The 22895-nt window shown below is 39.3% G+C and overlaps 1 protein-coding gene across 3 annotated transcripts in view; it reads left to right on the plus strand.

The window, feature by feature from the left end:
- Positions 1-13213, plus strand: part of TFRC (transferrin receptor) — a 35528-nt gene extending 22315 nt beyond the window's left edge. For all 3 annotated transcript variants that reach the window (XM_086675115.1, XM_086675114.1, XM_086675116.1), the window contains exons 11-19: positions 498-617; positions 1967-2052; positions 2866-2929; positions 4803-4870; positions 6234-6292; positions 6505-6586; positions 8083-8304; positions 9421-9561; positions 10186-13213. In XM_086675115.1, coding sequence (XP_086531241.1) covers positions 498-617; positions 1967-2052; positions 2866-2929; positions 4803-4870; positions 6234-6292; positions 6505-6586; positions 8083-8304; positions 9421-9561; positions 10186-10428 — 1085 coding nt within the window. In that variant the 3' untranslated portion in view covers positions 10429-13213. The remainder of the gene's footprint in view (positions 1-497; positions 618-1966; positions 2053-2865; positions 2930-4802; positions 4871-6233; positions 6293-6504; positions 6587-8082; positions 8305-9420; positions 9562-10185) is intronic.
- The last annotated feature ends 9682 nt before the right edge of the window (positions 13214-22895 follow it).

A 22895-nucleotide genomic window follows, 5' to 3' on the forward strand; every position in this document is an offset into this window, starting at 1 on the left:
TGAATGGGCATGTGGGCTGTGGTTTATTGATTGGTCCTTGAAATATGCAGTCTATCTATTTAAGTAGAATCTAATAGTCACGTAATTTAGTAAGGAAAGCCCTTGGACTTTGGTTGCTTATTAACCAATTAAGTAGAAGTAGTCAATACAATCTATCTAAGTAGAATCTAAGAGTCATGTCATTTAGTAAGGAAAGCCCTTGGACTTGGTCGCTGATTAAACAATTAAGTAGTACAAATTAGTAGTCGATAAGTAAACATAACTGGTAGTGTGGAAAAGAGTAATACTAACAAGGAAAAAGAGATTAGTATTGTCATGTAAATTTTTAATTCCTAGAGTCCTAAGTCAGCTATGAAGAAAGGTTCTCTTATCCTTAATGCATATATTGCATTTTTATCCTTCTTACAAACATGCTGATTCTAGAGTTTAAAGCTCAGTATTAAAAACGGTTTAAAAGCTGATTGTGTAATTTATCTTTTCTTTTTTTTTTTTTAAAGATCGCTATGTTGTAGTAGGGGCTCAGAGGGATGCCTGGGGTCCTGGAGCTGCAAAGTCTAGCGTAGGAACAGCTCTCCTCTTGGAACTTGCACGGATACTCTCTGATATGGTCTTAAAAGGTAGAGTACAAATTGTGAGGACCCTTGAATATCTATTTGCTATATATAGTTCTAAATACTATATGCTTTCTCACTTTGGCCCATATTATTGTGGTTCACTTGTGCTGGACTCTGAGTTTGAGCACAAAAGCAGATCATTTTTGTTGGATCTGCCTTTGACTTTGAAACAGCTTTCCATGCAGTGTCTTTGCACTGGGAATCAACTTCGATGAGACACTCAAAAAGTGTTGTACTGGACCCTAGCTCTTAGTCTGACATATTCAGAATGACATGGCTAATCTAGCGTGGTCCCTAAGAAATCTATTTTATTTTATTATTTTTTTTTAATTTTTTTTTTTCTTCAACGTTTATTTATTTTTGGGACAGAGAGAGACAGAGCATGAACGGGGGAGGGACAGAGAGAGAGGGAGACACAGAATCGGAAACAGGCTCCAGGCTCTGAGCCATCAGCCCAGAGCCTGACGTGGGGCTCGAACTCACGGACCCCGAGATCATGACCTGGCTGAAGTCGGATGCTTAACCGACTGCGCCACCCAGGCGCCCCAAGAAATCTATTTTAAAGCAAGCAGTGGCAGACCTCTGTACTAAGTTTCTATAATTTTGGTATAAAATTATAATATGTAACTTGATGTGTTATGTTTATAGACATAATACTGGATATGTTTTTATATATTTATAATATATAAACACTTTCAAGCCTTTCTCCCTTGGTATTTGCCACTCCTCTACACACACCCACACACACATACAAACCCCTATCACATTCTTGAATCCTTGGGCCGTGGGTAAGTTGCAGTGCTTATTAACTTTTGTGGAAAAGTACATAATACAGAAAAATGCATACCCAGGAAAAGGGGAGATTTGGAGGGGAGCTGTCATTAATGTAATTTCTCTGTAAACTTTTTCATAACTTAAATTTGTAAGTATTTACTCTGTTTGGTAACAATTGTAAAGTAACCCTATGTTTTCAGTGACTGACTTCTATGCAGATTCTTTTCAGAGAAGAGACACATTGTAGTTACACTGCGATTTCAAGTATCTCTTGGTGCAGAATTTTAGGGGGGCTCAAAGAATGGAGTTGAAACAAAAGTGACTTCCTGTAAAAACTGGTTTCTACTATGTGTTTGAAATCTTATTTGCAAATGTTCTCTTCTTCTTTTTTTGTAGATTACCTTTAAAATTTATTCTTATTTTTTTTTTTTTTTTTGTTCTTTCACCTGGGGCTTCAAAAGGGAAAGAAATATTTTTGAATCTGCTGTCTTGAGTTAGAAATTTCTGATTTCCTCTGAAGTCAGTTGCCTACCTATAACCTTTCCCAAGATAAAATTAACTTTTTTGCTATCTTTTAGGTGGCTTTAAACCCAGCAGAAGCATTGTCTTTGCCAGCTGGAGTGCTGGAGACTTCGGAGCTGTTGGTGCCACTGAATGGCTAGAGGTATTATTTGTTAACACTCATACCCAGAATGGGCACCTGAACTTGCCCTTGGCTTCATTTGTCCTCCAGAAACCAGACTTTTAGATTTGATTACAGTTGATCCTGAACAAGACAGGTTTGAACTGTGCAGGTCCACTTATAGTGGATTTTTTTTTTTTTAATAAATGCAGACTAGTCCTTTAAAAAAGTATAGTAATGGCCCTCTAAATGCATTTTCTTGGGCGCCTGGGTGGCGCAGTCGGTTAAGCGTCCGACTTCAACCAGGTCACGATCTCGCGGTCTGTGAGTTCGAGCCCCGCATCGGGCTCTGGGCTGATGGCTCAGAGCCTGGAGCCTGTTTCCGATTCTGTGTCTCCCTCTCTCTCTGCCCCTCCCCCGTTCATGCTCTGTCTCTCTCTGTCCCAAAAATAAATAAAAAACGTTGAAAAAAAAAAATAAAATAAATGCATTTTCTCTTATGATTTTTTTAACATTTTCTTTTCTCTAGGTTACTTTATTGTAAGTACAATATGTAATACATATACAAAATATGTGTTATCTATTTATGTTATTAGTAAGGCTTATGGTCAACAGTAAGCTATTAGTAGGACAGTTTTCAGGAGTTCAGAAGTTACATGTGGATTTTCAAGTGCATAGTGGGGGTGGTCATCATCCCTAACCTCCCACGTTAGGGAAGTCAACTGTATATCATTTTTGCCTTTGTATATTTAGTGTTAATAGACTCTAAATTTAAAAAGAAGTCCCTAATAATAGCTACTCTATGTGACAGGTTAATACATATTAGTCCATTTAGTATTTTTCCATCTCTTCTAGGGATACCTTTCCTCCTTGCATTTAAAGGCTTTCACTTACATTAATCTGGACAAAGCTGTTCTTGGTAAGTATCCTTTTCATCAGCTGTTAATGAATTCAGATAAACTACTTACAAAACAGAAGAAAGCTGGGGCAAGCGAGTGGCTCAGTTGATTAAGCGTCCACCTTTTGATTTCGGCTCAGGTCATGATCTCATGGTTTCTGAGTTTAAGCCCCAAGTCAGGCTCCACACTGGCTGTGCAGAGCCTGCTTGAGATTCTCTCTCCCTCTGCCCTTCTGCTGCTTGTGAGCTTGCGCTCTCTCTGTCTCAAAGGAAAAAATAAAACTCCAAGAAACAAACCAGAAGAAAGCTTTCTTTTTTTTTTTTAAATGTTTATTTATTTTTGAGACAGAGACAGAGCATGGATGGGGAGGGTTAGAGAGAGGGAGACACAGAATGTGAAGCAGGCTCCAGGCTCCAAGCTGTCAGCACAGAGCCCAACGTGGGGCTCGAACTCGAGGACCATGAGATCATGACCTGAGCGGAGGTCAGATGCTCAACCGACTGAGCCACCCAGGTGCCCCCAGGAGAAGGCTTTCTAAAGCAATACTTGTCTTTTTTTTTTTTTTTTTTTTTTTTTTTTACAATTCACATTGTCCATTCCCTGATCAAAAGACTAACTTTGCTTTCTCTTAGTAGTCCATTAAATTATAAAATAGGTGCAGATTGCCTTGTCTAATGCAGTCATTCTCATTGTGGTCCTCAATCAGCGGCATTAAGATCACCTGGGAACTGTTAGCAGTGTAAAATTTCAGGCCCTACCCAGACTTTTCCACTTAGAAACTGGAACATAAATCCAGCAGGCTATGGTTTAACAAGCACTCCAGGTGATTGCGATAAACTAAAGTTTGAGAACCACTAGTCTGAACTATATTTTAGACCAGAAGGAACTCAACTGTACAATATAGAGTGATGCTTCTATAGACTAATTCACATCTTGCTAGATTGTGGTATCACAAATAGAAATACCAGATAAACTAGTTCTGAAAGAGTTTGAATGTTATTAAAGGTACAGATGTAGCCAGTGGATGAACTGAGAATAGTAGAATATCTCATTTGAAAGAAAAAGGAAGGAATTTGATCTAAACCTTGGGGCACCTGGGTAGCTCAGTCAGTTGGGTGTCTGACTCTTGACTTCGGTTCAAGTCATGGTCTCCTGGTTCATGGGATTGAGCCCTGTGTCAGGCTGTCAGTGCTGTCAGCTTGGAGCCTGCTTGGAATTGTCTCCCTCTCTCTCTGTCCCTCCCCTACTTGTGCACGCATATGCATGCAGTCTCTCAAAATATTTTTTAAAAATTGAACTAAACCTTTATTAGATGAGTTGTCATTGCCATCTTACCTATACAGCAGAATGTATGGAATATAGCAAGAGTAGCTAGCAGGTAATTGCCCTAAGATAGGTAAACTGAAAAAGTACCAAGAAACAGATCGTTAACATATGCAAACTCAGGAGTAAGATCTTCAGTCAATTAGAGTTAGCATTTACTAAAGAACTTGACTCTTAAATCACTTCGTCTACTTCTTAAAGAGTATAGTCATATTTGCCACTGATCTAGGTTAATGTCTTCCTTTTTTGTCAAGTACTTTAGTTGTTGAAGTAGCCATGTAAAAATCACTTGACTAGAGGGGCGCCTGGGTGGCGCAGTCGGTTAAGCGTCCGACTTCAGCCAGGTCACGATCTCGCCGTCCGGGAGGGAGTTCGAGCCCCGCGTCAGGCCCTGGGCTGATGGCCCAGAGCCTGGAGCCTGTTTCCGATTCTGTGTCTCCCTCTCTCTCTGCCCCTCCCCCGTTCATGCTCTGTCTCTCTCTGTCCCAAAAATAAATAAACGTTGAAAAAAAAAATTAAAAAAAAAAATCACTTGACTAGAGAAGAAGCAATGTTTAAATCTCTTTGCAGGTACCAGCAACTTCAAGGTTTCTGCCAGTCCACTGTTGTATTCGCTTATTGAGAAGATGATGAAAGATGTGAGTGTATACCTAATTACAAAATCTATAACTTAATTTTCTCATTTACATAAAGTGAAAAGCATTGATGTTTAAACAATCATCATAAATAACCAAGTACAGGAATTTAGAATAAATTCTATAGTAGCATTATTTAGGTCATGCTCTTAGCTTATTTGCTCTCAGTCTATTGAACTGTGTGAGGTGAGGGTAAACTGCCTACTGGGGGTTGTCTACAGAGTCCTAATGCTAAGGAAGCTTTAAATTTTTTTTTTTAATGTTTATTTATTTTTGAGACAGAGAGAGACAGAGCATGAATGGGGGAGGGCCAGAGAGAGAGGGAGACACAGATTCTGAAGCAGGCTCCAGGCTCTGAGCTGCCAGCACAGAGCCTGACGCGGGGCTCGAACTCATGGACTGTGAGATCATGACCTGAGCCAAAGTCGGATGCTTAACCGACTGAGCCACCCAGGTGCATGGAAGCTTTAAATGAACTTGAGAATGCCTAGCTGGCTCAGTTGGTAGAGCATGTGACCCTTGATCTCGGGATTGTGAGTTTAAGCCCCATGTTGGGTATGGCTTTAATTTTAAAAAATTAAAAATATGGGGCACCTGGGTGGCTCAGTTGGTTAAGTGACTGATTTCAGCTCAGGTCGTGATCTAACAGTTTGTGAATTTGAGCCCCACGTCAGACTCTGTGCTGACAGCTCAGAGCTTAGAGCCTGCTTCAGATTCTGTGTCTCCCTCTCTCTGCCCCTCCCCCCACTTGAGCTCTGTCTCTCTCTCAAAAATAAATATTTAAAAAATTAATGAACTATACCTAATACTTAAATAAGAAGGCCAGATGAAATATTCACTGGGTAAAAACAAACATGCAAATGACCATGGTTTTGCAATAGGAAGGAATAAGATTTGGCTAATGGGCTTAGAGGCCATATATTGGAATCATTAAAGATGGAGGAAACAAGGGTCAGGAACTTGGCCTTGATCCTATGGGAAACTAGGAATTGCTATCGAGTTTCCAGCAAGGCAGTAATGTGCAGATTAGGCTGCAGTAGTATAAAATGTGCTAGAAGGAAAAAGCCAGAAATAAGGTAGGCATCGTGAAGGCTAGAAAGGGCTTTTAAAACTGTGCCACCTTTAAAATGGTTAAAGGAGGAAAACATTTTTTCTCTTGCTGTAACTAAAGGAACTGGCAGCATGAGCGTAGGAGGAATAACTTTAGAAATTGGAGATTGTTTTAGCTGTCTTAAATTTTTTTCAAGAAGAAACAATAAAAATTTTTTTTATAACTGTTTACAGATCGAAGTATGTTTGTGACTAGCCTGAATGACTGTGTGCAGAAAGATTCATTTTAGTGACAAATTAATTTTTCCTTTTATAGGTGAAACACCCAGTTACTGGGCAGTCTCTTTATCGAGACAGCAATTGGATCAACAAAGTGTAAGTGGAGAAAAGTGAATGAACAACTAGTAGAAAAGCAGAATCATCCAGTAGCCCCTGCTATGTTAGGTAGAGATCTAAACCTATCCTTGCAGTGAGCTTACCACCTATACAGTCATTTTAAGAATTTATTTGGGGATAGGGGTAGGGTTGCATGATAGCACAGGCTGTTCTTCAGAAAACCTAGAGACACATTCTTGCTTTCCTTGCAGTGAGAAATTTTCTTTGGATAATGCTGCTTTCCCTTTCCTTGCGTATTCTGGAATCCCAGCAGTTTCTTTCTGTTTTTGTGAGGTAAGTATGAAGAACTCTCAAGTTATATCTTAGCCCTTTCATCAGTTTTGAGACCAAATTTCCTAAAGTACTTGAAATGTTGTCAGAAGTTATACACCTGCAGTTATTACATGCTCCCTTATTATCAGTCTTAACGTGGAATTATTCTCAGCTTAATTAGCATTGGAATTTATTTGCTAAACCATCTTCACTTAGGTATGATGAGTTTTAATAACAAGGCTACCTACTGGACAGTGTGGGTATAGACTATTTCCACCAAATAGAAAGTTCAGCTGGACATTGCTGTTCTTGATACCTGTCGAAATACGGTTCTAGACGTTTGTCCAAAGATGTTAATCTCCTAAACCAGGTACAAGGTTGTTGTGACACAGAACTTTGAACTGACCAAGTTGTAGGAAAGCAAGATAGGCTTGTTTCAGGAGTCGTCAGAAGGCCCTGAAAGCCACGATGAGTAAACAAAATGATGAAGGCTTCTGCGCTGAAGCTGGAAAGCCAGCCCTGTAGTGGGCTTTCCCAGGGCTAAAGAGATCTAGAGTTAATGTAGGAGGTCAGGGTGGAAGCTGTTGACTTTAGCATCAAATTATTGATGCTCTGGAGGCCAGGTCCTCACAAGACTTCTTATCACTAAGTGTTTTGGCCTGGAACTAGGAGGGGAAAGGTTTGGAGCTAGGGAGTGATGTAAGATCTGGATTCAGAGATTAACATAGGTGGAACTCCCTTCACCTTCTGCTAGAACAGCAGTATGGATGGCATTGAAATAGCTGGTCACAGTATCTATTTAGTACATTAGGAAGAACTGGATGTCAGGTGCTACCGTTGTGGAGGTTTATGGATGATTTCTTTTGACCTCCAGAAGGTTTCTTAAAAACTTCTCAGATGTCAAAAACCTAGCAGGTAATACAGAAGTGTATAGTCTGAAAGTGAATAATTGAGGTCAGATCAAAGGATTGGCAGTGAAATTGTCACCAAGGACAAAGATAGGGAATAGAGTTGAAAAAGTAGTTACTTAAATTGTCTAATCAAGGTGGAGAGAAGTTGTGAGCATCAGACATGTTTGTTAGAAAGGTAACATGTATGAATGGATCGAGTGCTGAATCATTAGGAAGAAGGTAAATTCAGGTCTAAGCGTGATGCTTTATATCAAAAGCACACTTCATACATGCTCTCTTCTTTCCTTATTTAATGAACCAAACTTCCCAGAGAAGAAAACAAGGATACAACCTCAAGAAATTCGGCTAGAAATCTTTTCAGGGTCTATGATGTGATGGGACAAAGATTCTATAGAATCTAGAAGAAAGTAGTCATTCAAGGAGTAGGTCAGATTCAGAGGAAATAACAGTGATATTAAAGTAGTGGATGTGAGATAAAATTGGAGTAGGTATGTATTAGAAGCAAGGGATGAATTGCAACTGTTATCACCTTGAAGGGAAAATGAATGTGAAGTTCCTACTCTTATGACCCTCCTGTGAGTACATTAACCTAGCTTTGTTTTTCAGGACACAGATTATCCTTATTTGGGTACTACCATGGATGTCTATGAGAAACTCATTCAGAAAGTTCCTCAGTTGAACAAAATGGCACGTGCAGCAGCAGAAGTAGCTGGTCAGCTTATAATGAAACTTACCTATGATCTTGAATTGAACCTGAACTATGAGATGTATAATGACAAAATACTTTCATTTGTGAGGGATGTGAGCCGATTCAGAGCAGACATAAAAGTAAGTACTAATTAAAATCAGGTTCTTGTTGCTGAAATATCAAGCAATTATGATGTTTAGCTATTCCTGAGAAAGGACATGATGGGTAGCCAAAGTACATTTTAAGGGAACTGATATATCATTTTTCTTAGATTTTTAACTCATTTGAAAGTTGAGAGGTTGTGGGTTATAAATCTAGGATATACCACACTAGGTATTTCAGAGTCTAGAACTATGTTCACTTTTGTTAAGGTATGTTAAGTTTTTGTAATTCCAAGCAACCTGTGAAGAGAATCCAGAGAATACAAAGATCTCAACCATGACTTTGAAACTATGAGTTTGGGCCATATATCATATATGCCTTTCAGGGATGTCACGGCTAGAGAGATAACACAGTCAGTAATTACAGTCCTACTTAGTGTTCATCCTACGTGCCTAGTATTCAAATACTTGATAAAACCAAATTAATAATGGGGCACCTGGTTGACTCAGTTGGTAGAGTGTGTGCCTTGATCTCAGGGTTGTAAGTTCGAGCCTCACGTTGGGTGTAGAGATTACTTAAAAATAGAATCTTTTAAAAAATCAAATTAGTATTAATATGTGGCTTCTAACTGGTTTTATGGTACTAGAAGTCACTTTTAACAGAGATCCCTTAAATGAAGCAAATCACTGATAAACAAATCTTAATGATTATGGCTTTCTTGAAACTTGAAACTAATTGTAACTGATCAGAAAGTGGGAATTGTGAGACAGATCACTAGACTCTGAAGTTCACTGAACCAAAATGTTTTCAAATTTTCCCCCATAGGGAAATTGAACTGGAAACAATATACTACACAGGATTATATATTAAGTTAATTATGTTAAATTTCTCCAGGAGGACGGCTTCCTTATGAGACTAGGAGTGGAAAATTGTGCCATCTCTTGGGCTCAAATATGAGCATACCACTCTATAGAGCTTGGGGCCTCCTGGGCAAGCTGCCTAAGTCTACCATTCTCTGCATCTTGAGCTTGTCCACAAGCCACCCCCTTTTACCAGAACCAACTCCCTTGCTATCACTAAATTAGAAAGGTATATAGTATAACATCCTTAGAAATACAACATCTACTAAAGAACGTAATGTCTCTCTGCTTCAGGAGATGGGTCTGAATCTACAGTGGCTGTATTCTGCTCGTGGAGACTTTTTCCGTGCCACCTCCAGACTGACAACAGATTATAGGAATGCTGAGAGAACAAACAGATTTATCATGAGGGACATCAATGACCGTATCATGAGAGTAAGTAAACTCCTAAAAATGGAAGAACTAAAGATTGTTAATTTTTAACTGGTGGGCCTTGCATTTCTAAAAAGCAGAGTAGTAACTCCAGGAGCCTAGCATCATTTGCTGCTTTAGAACTGAGCACAGATTTTTAACTCTTACTTATTAGCAAGATCTAGAACCAATATATCTAAACTGGAAGTCCAAGAGACATTTGTCCCAGTATTAACCTTTTTTAAGTTTTAAGAAACATTTTTAAGAAGGAATCATTAATGATTTTTAGCTATCATTTTCTCTGTATTCCTCTTCTCTAATTCAGCCCTTAACTGCTTCTATCTTAATCTGCCTGGAAGAGGCAGAAGACTCGATTACAGTAGAAGCTTGTAAATTTTCCATGTATATGCTTCAACTAAAAAAAACCAATATAATTAGAGTGCACTTTTACAAAAGGATTGACTATACAAAAGGATTGATTGATTATAGTTTTAATGTTAGAAGATAAGTAGCCTGGTTCTCCACATTGCTAAATTGGGGGAATTTTCACATTTCAAGTGAGAAAATGGCCGTTGTTTTACTGTGTCAGGCCCTTACACCAAAAGTCCCAGCACGGTGTAAGTTCTCATGTATGTTTTGTTTCCGTAGGTGGAATATCACTTCCTTTCACCCTATGTATCTCCGAGAGAGTCTCCTTTCCGACATATCTTTTGGGGCACTGGCTCTCACACTCTGTCAGCATTACTAGAGCATCTGAAGCTGCGCCAGGAAAACATCAGTGCTTTTAATGAAACACTGTTTAGAAACCAGTTGGCTCTAACAACTTGGACTATTCAAGGGGCTGCAAATGCCCTCTCTGGTGACATTTGGGACATTGACAATGAGCTTTAAATGTGGTACCCATAACTTATATGAGAACAGCAGGGTAGTGTGATTTTTAGACTTGTGCTGGTTGTGCTAAATTTTTAGTAGGGCTACAAAACCTAATATTGTTAAAATTCTACCCAGCCATCTTGGTACCACTAGATTTCTTTAGGCAGCAGCTTTTAATACAGGGTAGGTACCTGCACTTCAAGTTAAAGTGAATAACCACTTAAAAATGTTCATGATAGAATCTTTTCTCTGATTATCTCTAAAATTTTAAATGTGTTGTATGGTAACTGCCTCTTTCTTGTTAGAGTTATGACAAAGTCAGAACCAGTTACGTAAACTATTGCTCTAAATCCTAAGGACATGAACCGGTATCTTCTAAGTGCGAGGGAGGTGGTGTCTCCTGGACGCTGGAAGTGGTAGCTTAGTGGGATCCTCCACCTGCACTTGATGCTGGATAGGAGATACCAGGTTGTAAGACTTTATTCTCCAAATGAGATCTATGCCTTCCGTAAGGATTTAGCTGGTTTCCACATCCCTGAATGAAACAGTTAACTTTCAGAAGAGATGGGACTTGTTTTCTTGCCAGTGAGGTCTGAAACAGAGGTCCTTCCGCTGGATAAAGTGAGGTTCAACTGTTTATCACAGGAGTAAGGCCTTAATGTGTTAACCTCAAGATTATTTATGAAAAGAGGAGACCAGAAGCCAAAGACCTAGATTTTCTTTTCCTCTGCCCCTGCCCCATAAGCCTTTGTATTAGTTTTTTGTCGTCTTTGTGTTTCCCAAAGTATTTTGAAAGAAAACCAGCTTTAGGTGTTTAATTTCAAACTCAGTTTGTCAGACTTTAAAGAACACGCTGCCAAATTTTGGCCAAAGTGTTAATTTTTTGGAAAAGCTTTCTATCATTTTGGCACTGAGATATTTATTGTTTATTTATCAGTGACAGAGTTCACTATAAATGGTGTTTTTTTTATAGAAGATAATTATCGGAAGCAGTGCCTTCCATAATTATGACAGTTATACTGTCGTTTTTTTTTTAATAAAAGCAGCATCTGCTAATAAAACCCAACAGATACTGGAAGTTTTGCATTTATGGTCAACACTTGAGGGTTTTAAAAAACGGCCACACGCCAAATAAAATTATAAAGCTAAATATTGGTGAAGAATTCAATTGAATTAGGAGTTGCTAATCAAGTTAGAATTTTAGTCAACCAGATAAAAATGGCAGTTCTTAAAGGGAAGGAATTGTGACCAAGTTATACATTAATGTCACTTAAAGGCTGTGATACTCATACATGTGAAATTTTACGGCTCAATTTATCCAAGGTGTAACTTTAATTCGAATTTTGCAAAATTTCCAGTACCTTTGTCACAAACGTAACTCACATTATCGGGAGCAGTGTCTTCCATAATGTATAAAGAACAAGGTAGTTTTTGCCTACCACAGTGTCTATATCGGAGACAGTGATCTCCATATGTTACACTAAGGGTGTACGTAATTATCGGGAACAGTGTTTCCCATAATTTTCTTCATGCAATGACATCTTCAAAGCTTGAAGATCGTTAGTATCTAACATGTATTCCCAGCTCCCTATAATTCTCTTTTAGTTTTAGTTGCAGAAACATTTTATGGTCATTAAACATTTGGTGGGTGAATTCAACCACTATAAAATAAAATTACTTCATTCGAGAGTCTTTGTTTTTAAACCTAATGTAGTGTTTTATTATATTTGTGGTTTCTCCAGGTCTTCTGTTTAGTGGGATGGTAGTCCACATTTACAATGTTTGCTGTTGACAAATGAATTTAACTTTATCCCCTTATTTGCATGTCATGTCCTGGAAACTTAGTTCACACAAGTTTATATCCAGAATTGATCTTTTAGCTTAAATCAGGGGAAACTTGTATAGGAGACTCAGGGGGCTGGGGGAGTGAAATGTGTAGGGAAGCAAAGCTTGCAAAAGGATCCTTGATCATGTCTCCCTACCCGTTAGTATATGGTGGTTTTAAGTTAAACAGAGATGTGAACAAATAAGTTTGAAGCTACATGAGTAAAGACTTTATTTTCTAGTCCACCATCATTATAAACCTGATAATCAGTTGTTTGTTATAGGGCAGTTCACCCTAAGAAACTGCCACCTAAGAAAAAGTCCATAGACTTAACGTCCCTTACCGAAGTTAACATAGGTCTAGATTATTACAGCCTCACTGAATTGTTTCACTGCTCATGGTCTATTTAGTCTTCACGGTGTTTTATCTTGAACTGGTGTTTAGTGTAGCTAAGTGGAAAGGTCATAGCTGGGATTCCTGGTTTGGGTATCATGCTTTACCACACTTTAATGAAAGCTCAGTAACTTCAAGACATACTATGAATATGGGCATACATTTTACAGCAGTAGATCTCTTCAAATACCTCTTTTCTGTAGTGAGGATTGAGTTATTTCTAATCAAAAAAGCCAGTAAGTGGTAAGAGGCGTAATATTTCTGAATGAAATGTGTATCTGACTAGTGACAACCTGCTGGACTTCAGATTTTGTCTGGTTATAGATATCAGGTGCATTTTGAAGGTAAAGGATAAATGAGCTCTATCATGATTCACTATTCTAGAACTTGCATGACCTTTACTGTGTTTCCTCTTTGAATGTTCTTGAAATTTTAGTTGGCTAAACATGGCTTATTAGACTTGCCAACCTACTGCTCATCGATATCTTTGTAAACAAATGATATGCCCTTATAATTGTGTCCAAACTGGTATGTGCAACAGTGTGGAAATTCCTTATCTGATTTAATAAAATGCTTGAACACGGAGTTGTCATTTTTTAAAAAATAGATTATATTGTTTTAGGGCATTTTTGGGTTCACAGCAAAATTGAGCGGAAAGTGTAGAGTTCCCATATACTCTCTGCCTGCTCACCCGTGGCCCAGCTTCCCCCACTATCAGCATCTCCCAGCAGAGTAGTACACATGTTACAATTGAACATACATCGACATATCGTTATCGCTGAAAGCCTATAGTTTACATAAAGTCCACTCTCAGTGTTGTATATTTTGTGAGTTTGAACAAATCTATAATGAAACATATCCACCATTTATAATACAATACTGAATGGTTTTATTGTCTTGAAAATCGTCTGTTCTCTGCCTCTTCATCTTCCTCTGCCTGATCTCTGGCAACCACTGATCTTTTTACAGTCTGTAGTTTTTGCCTTTTCCAGAATGTCACGTGGTTAGAATCATACAGTAGGCAGCCTTTTCAGATTGGCTTCTTTCACTTAGTAATAATGCATTTAAGGCTTGATAGCTCACTTTTTTAAAAGTTTATTTATTTTGAAAGAGTGCGCACGCAAGATAGAGAATGAGTGGGGGAGGGGGAGAGACGGAGGGACAGAATCCTAAGCAGAATCCTAACCAAGCTCAAACTCACCAACAGATCATAACCTGAGCCTAGCAAGATCAAGAGTCAGATGCTTAACTGACTGAGCTACCCAGGTGCCCGATAGCTCACTTCTTCCTAGTGCTGAATTTTATTCCATTGTCTGGATGTAACTTAGTTTATTTATCCATTTATCTGGTGAAGGACCTCTTCATTGCTCCCAAATTTTGGCAACTATGAATAAAGCTGCTCTAAACAGTTTTTACGTGGGCAGGTTTTCAGTTCATTTGGGTAAAGACCAAGGAGTACAATTGCCGGATCACATGGAAATAGTATGCTTAGTTTTGTAAGAAATTTCCAAACTGTCTTCCAAAGTGGCTGTACGATGTGAATTCCTGTAGCAGTGAGTTCCTGTTGCTTCACATACTTGCCAGCATCTGGTGGTGTCCACTGTTTTGGATTTTGGCCATCCTAATAGGCGTGCGGTGATAATCTTGTTTTGATTTCCGTTTGTCCCATGACATGATGTTAAGCATCTTCGTATATGCTTATTTATCAGCGTATGTCTTTGGTGAGGTGTCTGTTCAAATCTTTTGCCCCTTTTTCTAGTTGGGTTGTTCATTTTATTGTTGAGTTTTAAGAATTCCTTGTATATTTTGGATAACCATACCATCATTTGTCAGATACATGTTTTGCAAACATTTTTTCCCCAGTCTATGGTTTGTCTTCTCATTCTCTTGACAATGTCTTTTACAGAGCATGAGTTTATAAATTTTAATGAGGTCCAACTTAATTATTTCCTTCGTGAATCATGCTTTTGGCATTTTATCTAAGTCACTGCCAAACCCAATGTCATCTAGATACTCTCCTGTGCTGTTTTTTTTTTTTTTTTTTAAATTTTTTTTTTTTTTTCAACGTTTATTTATTTTTGGGACAGAGAGAGACAGAGCATGAACGGGCGAGGGGCAGAGAGAGAGGGAGACACAGAATCGGAAACAGGCTCCAGGCTCTGAGCCATCAGCCCAGAGCCCGACCTGTGCTGTTTTTTAGTAGTTTTACAGTTTGGCATATTACATTCAGGTCTATGATCCATTTTGAATTCAGTTTTGTAAAGGGTATGTGGTCTGTGTCTAGATTCATTTTTTTGCATGTGGATGTCCAATTGGTCATGAGTTTTTGTTAAGAATACTCTAGTAAGACTCTCCCCTCTGAAAACATGAGCTAAGTAATTTTAAATGTCCTTAAAAAAAAAATTTTTTTTTAATTAAAAAAAAAAAGGGGGCGCCTGGGTGGCTCAGTCGGTTAAGCGTCGTGACTTCAGCTCAGGTCATGATCTCACGGTCCGTGAGTTGGAGCCCCGCGTCGGGCTCTGGGCTGATGGCTCAGAGCCTGGAGCCTGCTTCCGATTCTGTGTCTCCCTCTCTCTCTGCCCCTCTCCCGTTCATGCTCTCTCTCTGTCTCAAAAATAAATAAAAACGTTCAAAAAAAAAAAAAAGTCCTTATAGCTACATTAGAAAACTAAAAAGAAATATGTGAAAATTTTCTATATTTAACTCCATATATCCAAAATACTGTCATTTCAACCTGTATGCATTAAAATTACTGCCAAGATATTTTATACTCCTTCAGAGTTAAGTCTTCAAAATCCATTGTACTTCTAGCACATCTCAATTTGGAATACCCGCATTTCAAGTGCTCAATAGCTACTTACGGTGAGTGGACACTGCTGCTGTATAGCAAAAGGCATAATTGGTAGGGCTTGCTTGCTTGCTTTTTTTTTAATAGGCTTTCTGTGCAATTACCAAAACCATCATACGGTTTCATCTCATCACTACAAGTGCCAGCTGGGATCCTTCAGTATGATTGCAGGAATTGCAGCCCCTAGAATAGGGAGGCTTTTTAATTGCTTCACCTGTGTCCAAGCTTGCCCTTGTGAGAATTAGTAGCCACATGCATATCCTTGAGGAAGAAGCAAGACAGTAATGAAACTGCTTTGTTCTATAGAGGCGAAGTGCCTACATGAAAGATGGTGAGTGAGGAGACAGGCCTAAACAAATATATTTGAAGACATCTGTTTATTTATAAGATACACTTCCCTTGGAATATAATACATCAGAATGGCTTCCTTACGGCTACCAATGGGTTTATTTTTTTAGGTGGTTCAGTCAGAGCCTTTACCATTTGCTACATCTAATGCATCTCACATGGATTTCTTTGACTAGTTAATACTTTTTTTTGAAAATCTGTACATACTAATTAATGGTCAATGTACAGAACGGTCTGATTGAAAACTTTCTCTTCTTGTTTTTCACAATTTCTCCCTCTTTCCACAATCACCAGTTTCCTGTGTATACTTTCAAAGTAGTCTCTGCATAAGTGAGAATGTCCATGAAACCTTGATAAAAGCACACACGGGAGGGTGGTTGTTGGTTCCACTATCACAGTGGAAATCCCTGCAACCCAACCCTCCGACTGCTTACAGTGATAAACTGGTTAAAATAGAAAAAATTCTCTCTCCCTGCCCCTCCCCCACTCTCAAAAATAAATAAATAAAACTTAAAAAAAGAGAAGGGGAGGTGCCTGGGTGCCTAAGCATCAGACTCTTGATTTTAGCTCGGGTCATGATCTCACTGTGAGATTGAGCTCCATGGGCTCCACGCTGATAGCGCAGAGCCTGATGGGGATTCTCTCTCTCCCTCTTTCTCTGCCCCTCCCTTGCTCCTGCACCTGGGCTTTCTCTCTCAAAAATAAAACTGGGGCACCTGGGTGGCTCGGTCGGTTGGGCATCCAACTTCAACTCAGGTTATGGTCTCAGAGTTCATGAGTTTGAGCCCTGCGTCGGGCTCTGTGCTGACAGCTCAGAGCCTGGAGCCTGCTTAGGATTCTGTGTCTCCCTCTCTCTCTACCCCTACCCCCCTCACACTGTCTTTGTCTTAAAAATAAACATTAAAAATTTTTTTAATAAACCTTTTTTAAAAATAGAAAAAAAACAAGAAAACCACCCAGGGACTTTATAAAGTAAATAAAAGCAAACAGACTGGAGGGTAGTAAAACCTGAAGTGTCTGACAAGAACAAAAAGAAGAGACAAAAAACTAATAGAATAATGGTATGCCAGAGTTCATTATTGACCAATTAACATTCTAATTAAAAGTCTGTTAGTGGGTTAGGGGGAAAAAAAGCTCATTCATATGCTGCCTATAAGAAACACTTTATTTTTATTTTTTAAGATACTTGTTTTTGGGAGAGCACAAGTGGGGGAGGGATAGAGAGAGGAGGACAGAGTCCCCCTTCATGCTGACAGGCTTCATGCTGACAGGCTTGATGGCAGTGAACCTGATGTGGGGCTCAAACTCACGAACTGTGAGATCATGACCCGAGCCAAAGCCGGAATGAGTTTAAGGTTAAAAGATGGAAAAAAACAGAATAGGCAAATTAGCATAAGACTAGAGTGGCTATATAAATACCAGGTAAAACAGACTTCAATACAGAGATTATTACCATGGATAAAAATTAGGAACATTTCATAATGATAAAAGGAACAATTCATTAAAAAGATAGATAGTACAAGTATAAATGTGTATGTGCCTAATAGCCTTAAAATACGTGAATAAGACGTTTAAAGAATTGAAGGAAGTAACTGACAATTTTGCCATAGTAGATTTTTTAAAAATTAAAAAAGAATTTTTAAAATAGGCTCCATGCCGTATGTGGGGCTTGAACTCATGACTCTGAGATCAAGAGTCACATGCTCTGACTGACTGAGCCAGCCAGGCACCCCACTGTAGTAAATTTTAAACACCCACTTAGTAGTCAATAGACAAATCAGGACAAAAGACTTGAACCACTTTATCAGCCACCTCAATCTACTTGACATTTATAGAATGCTACGTCCAACAACTGCAAAACACATTTTTTTAGGTACGCATGGCATATGCATCAAGATCCAACGTATTCTGGGCTGTAAAACAAGTGTCAATGGAAGTATTGAAATTATACATAGTGTATTCTCTGACCACAGTGGAGCAAGAAATCAATGACAAGATATCCAGAAAACCCCCAAAACATCAGGAAATTAAGCCACGGTTTTTAAAGTAATTGATGGGCCAAAGATGAAATCACAAGAGAAGTTAGACAAATTTGAACTTCATGATAATTACGATATAAAGTATGCGGATGCGGTAAAGCAGTAGAGATGCGCTGCTCACTACAGTAGCCGCCAGCCACACATGATCAAATTTAAATTAATTAGAATTAAAGGTTCCAAATCCTGGGGCACCTGGGTGGCTCAGTCCATTGAATGTCTGACTTTGGCTCAGGTCATGATCTCGCAGTTTGTGAGTTTGAGCCCCACATCAGGCTTGCTGCTGTCAGCCTGTCAGTGCAGAGCCTACTTCAGATCCTCTGTACCCCCTGCCCCTCCCCTACGTGCACTCTCAAAAAATAAAAACATTTTTTAAAAATCTAAAAAAAGGTTCAAATTCCTCAGATACACTGACCACATTTCAAGTGCCCAGTAGCTACACATGGCTAGTGGCTACTGTATCGGACAGCAGAAAATCGAATATTTCCATCACTGCAGAAAGTTCTATTAGTCATGGCTTAGAGGGAAACTTATGGTTTTCAATATATCAGAAAAGAAGAAACCTTTAAAATCAATGACCTGTTTCCACGTTAACAAATTAGAGACAGAAAAGCAAGGTAAGCCCAAATGAAATAGGACAAAGGGAAATACTATACAGAGCAAAAATCAATAAAGTGGAAATCAGACAATAGATAACAAAGCCGAAATCTAATTCTTTGGAATGAAAAGCACAATTGAAAAACCCCTAGCTGGACTGATGAAGAAAAACATAGGGGTGCCTGAGTGGCTCGGATGAGCGTCTGACTCTTGATTTCAGCTCAGGTCATGATCCCAGGGTCGTGAGACAGATCCACGTTGGGCTCTGTGCTGAGCATGGAGGCTGTTTAAGGTTCTCTCCCTCTGCCCCTCTCCCCTGTTTGTGTGTTTTCCCTCTCTCTCTCTCTCTCTCAAATAAATAAATAAAAAATATATAAAACAATCACCAATGTCAGGAATGAAAAAGATTACCACCACAAGTCCTTTGGACATTAAAGGAGAATAACGGTATGCCATGAGCAACTTTATGCCAGCAAAATTAGACCACTTACACGAAGTAGATACATTTATTTATTTATAATTCAACTTAACCAAAATTAACATAAGAAAAATCAGGAAATCTGAATGGCTCTGTATCAAAGAAATAAAATTTATCAAAACTTTCCAAAAAGGAAACTCTAGACTCAATTTCATTGGTGAATTCTACCAAACATTTAGGGAAGGAATACCACCCATCTTACACAAACTCGTTCAGGAAACAGAGGAAGAGGAAACTGTTGAGGCTAATACAACATACCAAAGCCTAACAAAGATGTTACAAAAACTACAGACCGATATTATAATGAATATAGATTCAAAAATCCTAAACAATACTAGCAAATTGAAAACCAACAATGTGTAAAAGGATTATATGCCACGATCAAGTAAGATTTCTTCCAAGAATGTAGGCTTAATGCTTAAAAATCAATGTACCCAGCAATATCCCACCTATGTATATACCTCAGTGACATGAAAACATATGTCCACATAAAAGCTTACACGTGAGAGATCATAGTAGCATTATTTCTAATAGTCAAAAACTAAAAACCCAAATGTGGTATACACATACAATGGAATATTACTTGACAATAAAAAGGAATGAAGTGAAGTAATATCAAGTAATATCATGGACGATGGCAGAGTAGGAAGCCATTCCTTCACGTAAATAGCTATTGAGCTGGCAAGACCTGTCTGAAGTAATTATTTTGGAGCTCGGGAGTCTAGTTGGATGCTTGCAAAGTCCAGGGTAGAGCTTGATGAAGAGGATAGTAAATTTCAGTAAATTCTAGTCAATTTTAGCCTTTCATGTAGTGGCTACTATCCCCCACTTCCCAGCCTCAGAGCAGAAAGCTGAGAGGAGGGATGGTGGCCCGTGATCCTGGTGCAGCTTCCTGGAGCCAGGGTAGGCAATAAGGATCTTGTCCTCTAAATATCAAGAGTAGTGCGTTTTGACTGACACTTAGTGCTTTTGATCACTGCTTTTGAGCCCCTGTTGGCTGAAGTGACTTACAAGGGTTTTAAAGAGACATGATTTCTCTTTGGGAAACAGACATTTAAGGAAATCTTTGTCAGGTCACTGGCTGACTGCAGAGATAACAAAACAGAAACTTGAATGACCACACACAAGCAATACACACTTTGCAAAAATAGTTTGGAAATGTCACAAACACATGGCTTTAATCCTTAACAAGCAAGATTTAACAATCTCTGAGGAGTGAGAATTAGATTTCCAGAATTACCACAACATAATGCTCAGTATGTCCAATTCTCAGTAAAAAGAACAAAACAAAACAAAACAGGAAACAGAAAGTACAGCCCACGGTGGGGGAAAAAATTGACAGAAATCACTCCGGAGGAAGCCCAGATACTGGAATTACTCACTAAAGATGTTAAATCAACTGCTTTAAATACGTTAAGTGAGCTAAAGGAAACCATGGACAAAGAACTAAAGGAAATTAGGAAAACTATGTAGAACAAATGAGAGTATCAGTAAAGAGATAGAAATTATAAAAAGAAACCAAACACATTCTGGAGCTGGAAAGTAAAATAAATGAAAAACACTAGAGATATTTGATAGCAAATTTGAGCAGTCAGAAGAAAAGATCTGTGAACTTAAAGATAAGGCCATTGAAATTATCCAGTATAAGGAGCAGAAAGGAAAAGGATAAAGAAAAATGAACAGAGCCTAAGGGACCCATGGAACACCATCAAATGTACCAGTGTAGGCATTATCCCTGGGCTAGAACCCAATCCCAGCCTTCGTTGATATCCAGCTGGTCCTCTCAATGAATCCCTTAAGGTGCTATCTCATCACCCCCAACCAAGTGCATAGAGACTGGGCCACATATAATCCTTGTATGTAAGTCCTCAGCTCCACTAAAATAATGTTCACTCTTCCACTTGTTTTTGCAGCACGGTTTTGGAATGGCATATACATGTATGTGCTAGAGCGGTTAGGGAGTTGGGTTAAAAGAGAATCAGAGTTTGTATCTGGGTCATGGAAATGCTAATCCAAATTCAGTCACCACTCTTAAATTGTTGGGTATCCTTGGGTAACCTGCTATACCTCTCAGAACCTCAGTGTCCTCACTTCTATATGAGGGGGTTAGGCCTGATGTTCCCTGATATTCCTTGTAGCTCTAACACAAAACCCCTCTCTCACTAAGAATGTGTGTTTCCTCTTTCAAACCCAGATTCAGTTCTCTCCTTTAAGGGTGCCATTATAATCCTTTCTTCTCTTTCCTAAGAGCACAGATGTACTATTGATGAGACTGTGTTAATCTGAATTTATCTTGTAGACATTCTTCAGGCACTTGTTCAGGTGTCCTGGGTGTTCCCCTTGGTCTAATGATCTGATCACCTCTTTTGGGGCTGTTGATATTAAGGTGTCTTAGATGACTAAAACTGATATTCCAGAACTTGCCTTTTTACTATGGACAAGCCCACTATTGCAGGAGTTGTAGGTTAGCATCCTTGCTGTTGGTGACTTGTATTTGCTGTTCTGGATGCTTTCCTGGTTTCTGACATACTGACTACCTTATCTTCTGGAAACAGAATTTTCTTAAGTTCTAACCCACAGACCTATCTATCTTGACCTCGTTTCAGCTGGTGCTCCATCTGGACCCAATTTCCCACTCTGTTACCATAACCAATCACTTGCCGTGATTTGCAGACTACCTAGGGGGAAGTGGAGAGCAATTATAAGTTCTTGAGTAAGGGAGTAGGTTAACCAGTGTTTTAGAAAGATTAATGGAGAATTAACATGGAGACAGAGAGGCTGAAGTCAGTAAGGTCAGGAAAGAACATTTCCAGTAAAACACCATTCAAGGGTATAAATATCACAGTATCATCGTGTCACATCCTTAAAGTTTCCAGTGAAGGGAGAAACAGGCCTTCTGATGAAAGGCTTTGTTCCACTTCACAGGGAAGTAAATGCATAATTAGATACGTAGCATTTCAAAGGTGCTTGATTACTATTTATTTATTTATTTATTTAAATGCTTACTTATTTTGAGAGAGAGAGAGAGAGAGAGAGCAAGCAGGGGAGAGGCAGAGAGAGAGGGAGAGACAGAATCCTGAGTGGTCTCTGCACTGTCAGCCTGGAGCCCAATGCAGGGCTCAGTTTCACGAGCCGTGAGATCATGACCTGAGCCAAAATCAAGAGTCAGATGCTTAACCGACTGAGCCACCCAGGCACTGCCTTGATTACCATTTAAATGAATAAATGGTGTGGTGAAGGTGGGTCCTGGGCCTGGATTCTCCCTAACTGCTCCGAGGTGGTGGCTGAGAGGAAGCCAGTCTGGAAATGAGGCCTGAGGGTGGAGCCCTGCGGTGTTTGGGGTCTGCACAAAGTGCTATAAGAGGAGCTGGATAAAGATGCTGTAAAGGACCTGAGGCTGGTTTCTGGGCAAATGAGAGAGCTAGGGGAGTAGGGGAGACAGAGCTGGATTTGAGAGTTTGGATTCGGTTGCCCCTTCCTCAGATTGCTGTGACCAAATGCAAGTGTCTGGGAGTCAACATCATCACTCTGGAGGCAGCCACCGATGTGGGAGGCTCTGTCCACGCAGGCCTCACTAATTCGGATGTGTGTGTGTGTGTGTGTGTGTGTGTGTGGTAGGGGGAGAGGTTAGTAGACATGAGCTCACCAAGCTGAGAGGGTGTCTCAAAAAAGCAGCTGCTGGGGCTTCTCTGGGATGGTCATTGTTGGAGCAGCAGGAGAAAGGAACAGACCACAAAGGACTGTGTTGTGTCTACACTACCAATGGGGAGATTTAACAAAAGGAGAGAGGAAAGGTGAAAAAATACCTCCTCTCCATTTAAGGATAAGCCCTGACAGCTCATTTCCAAACTTAGTACAGCGAATTCCAGGGGAAGCTGGATTTCAGGGATGTAAAGGAGTAGGTAGAGCATAAAAGGAGCCAGGCTTCAATATGTTTAGTCACTAGCAGTTTCTGGATTA

The sequence above is a fragment of the Puma concolor genome, chromosome C2, assembly GCF_028749965.1.
Source record: "Puma concolor isolate L17-30 chromosome C2, mPumCon1.1.hap2, whole genome shotgun sequence".
Taxonomy (NCBI): Eukaryota; Metazoa; Chordata; class Mammalia; order Carnivora; family Felidae; genus Puma; species Puma concolor.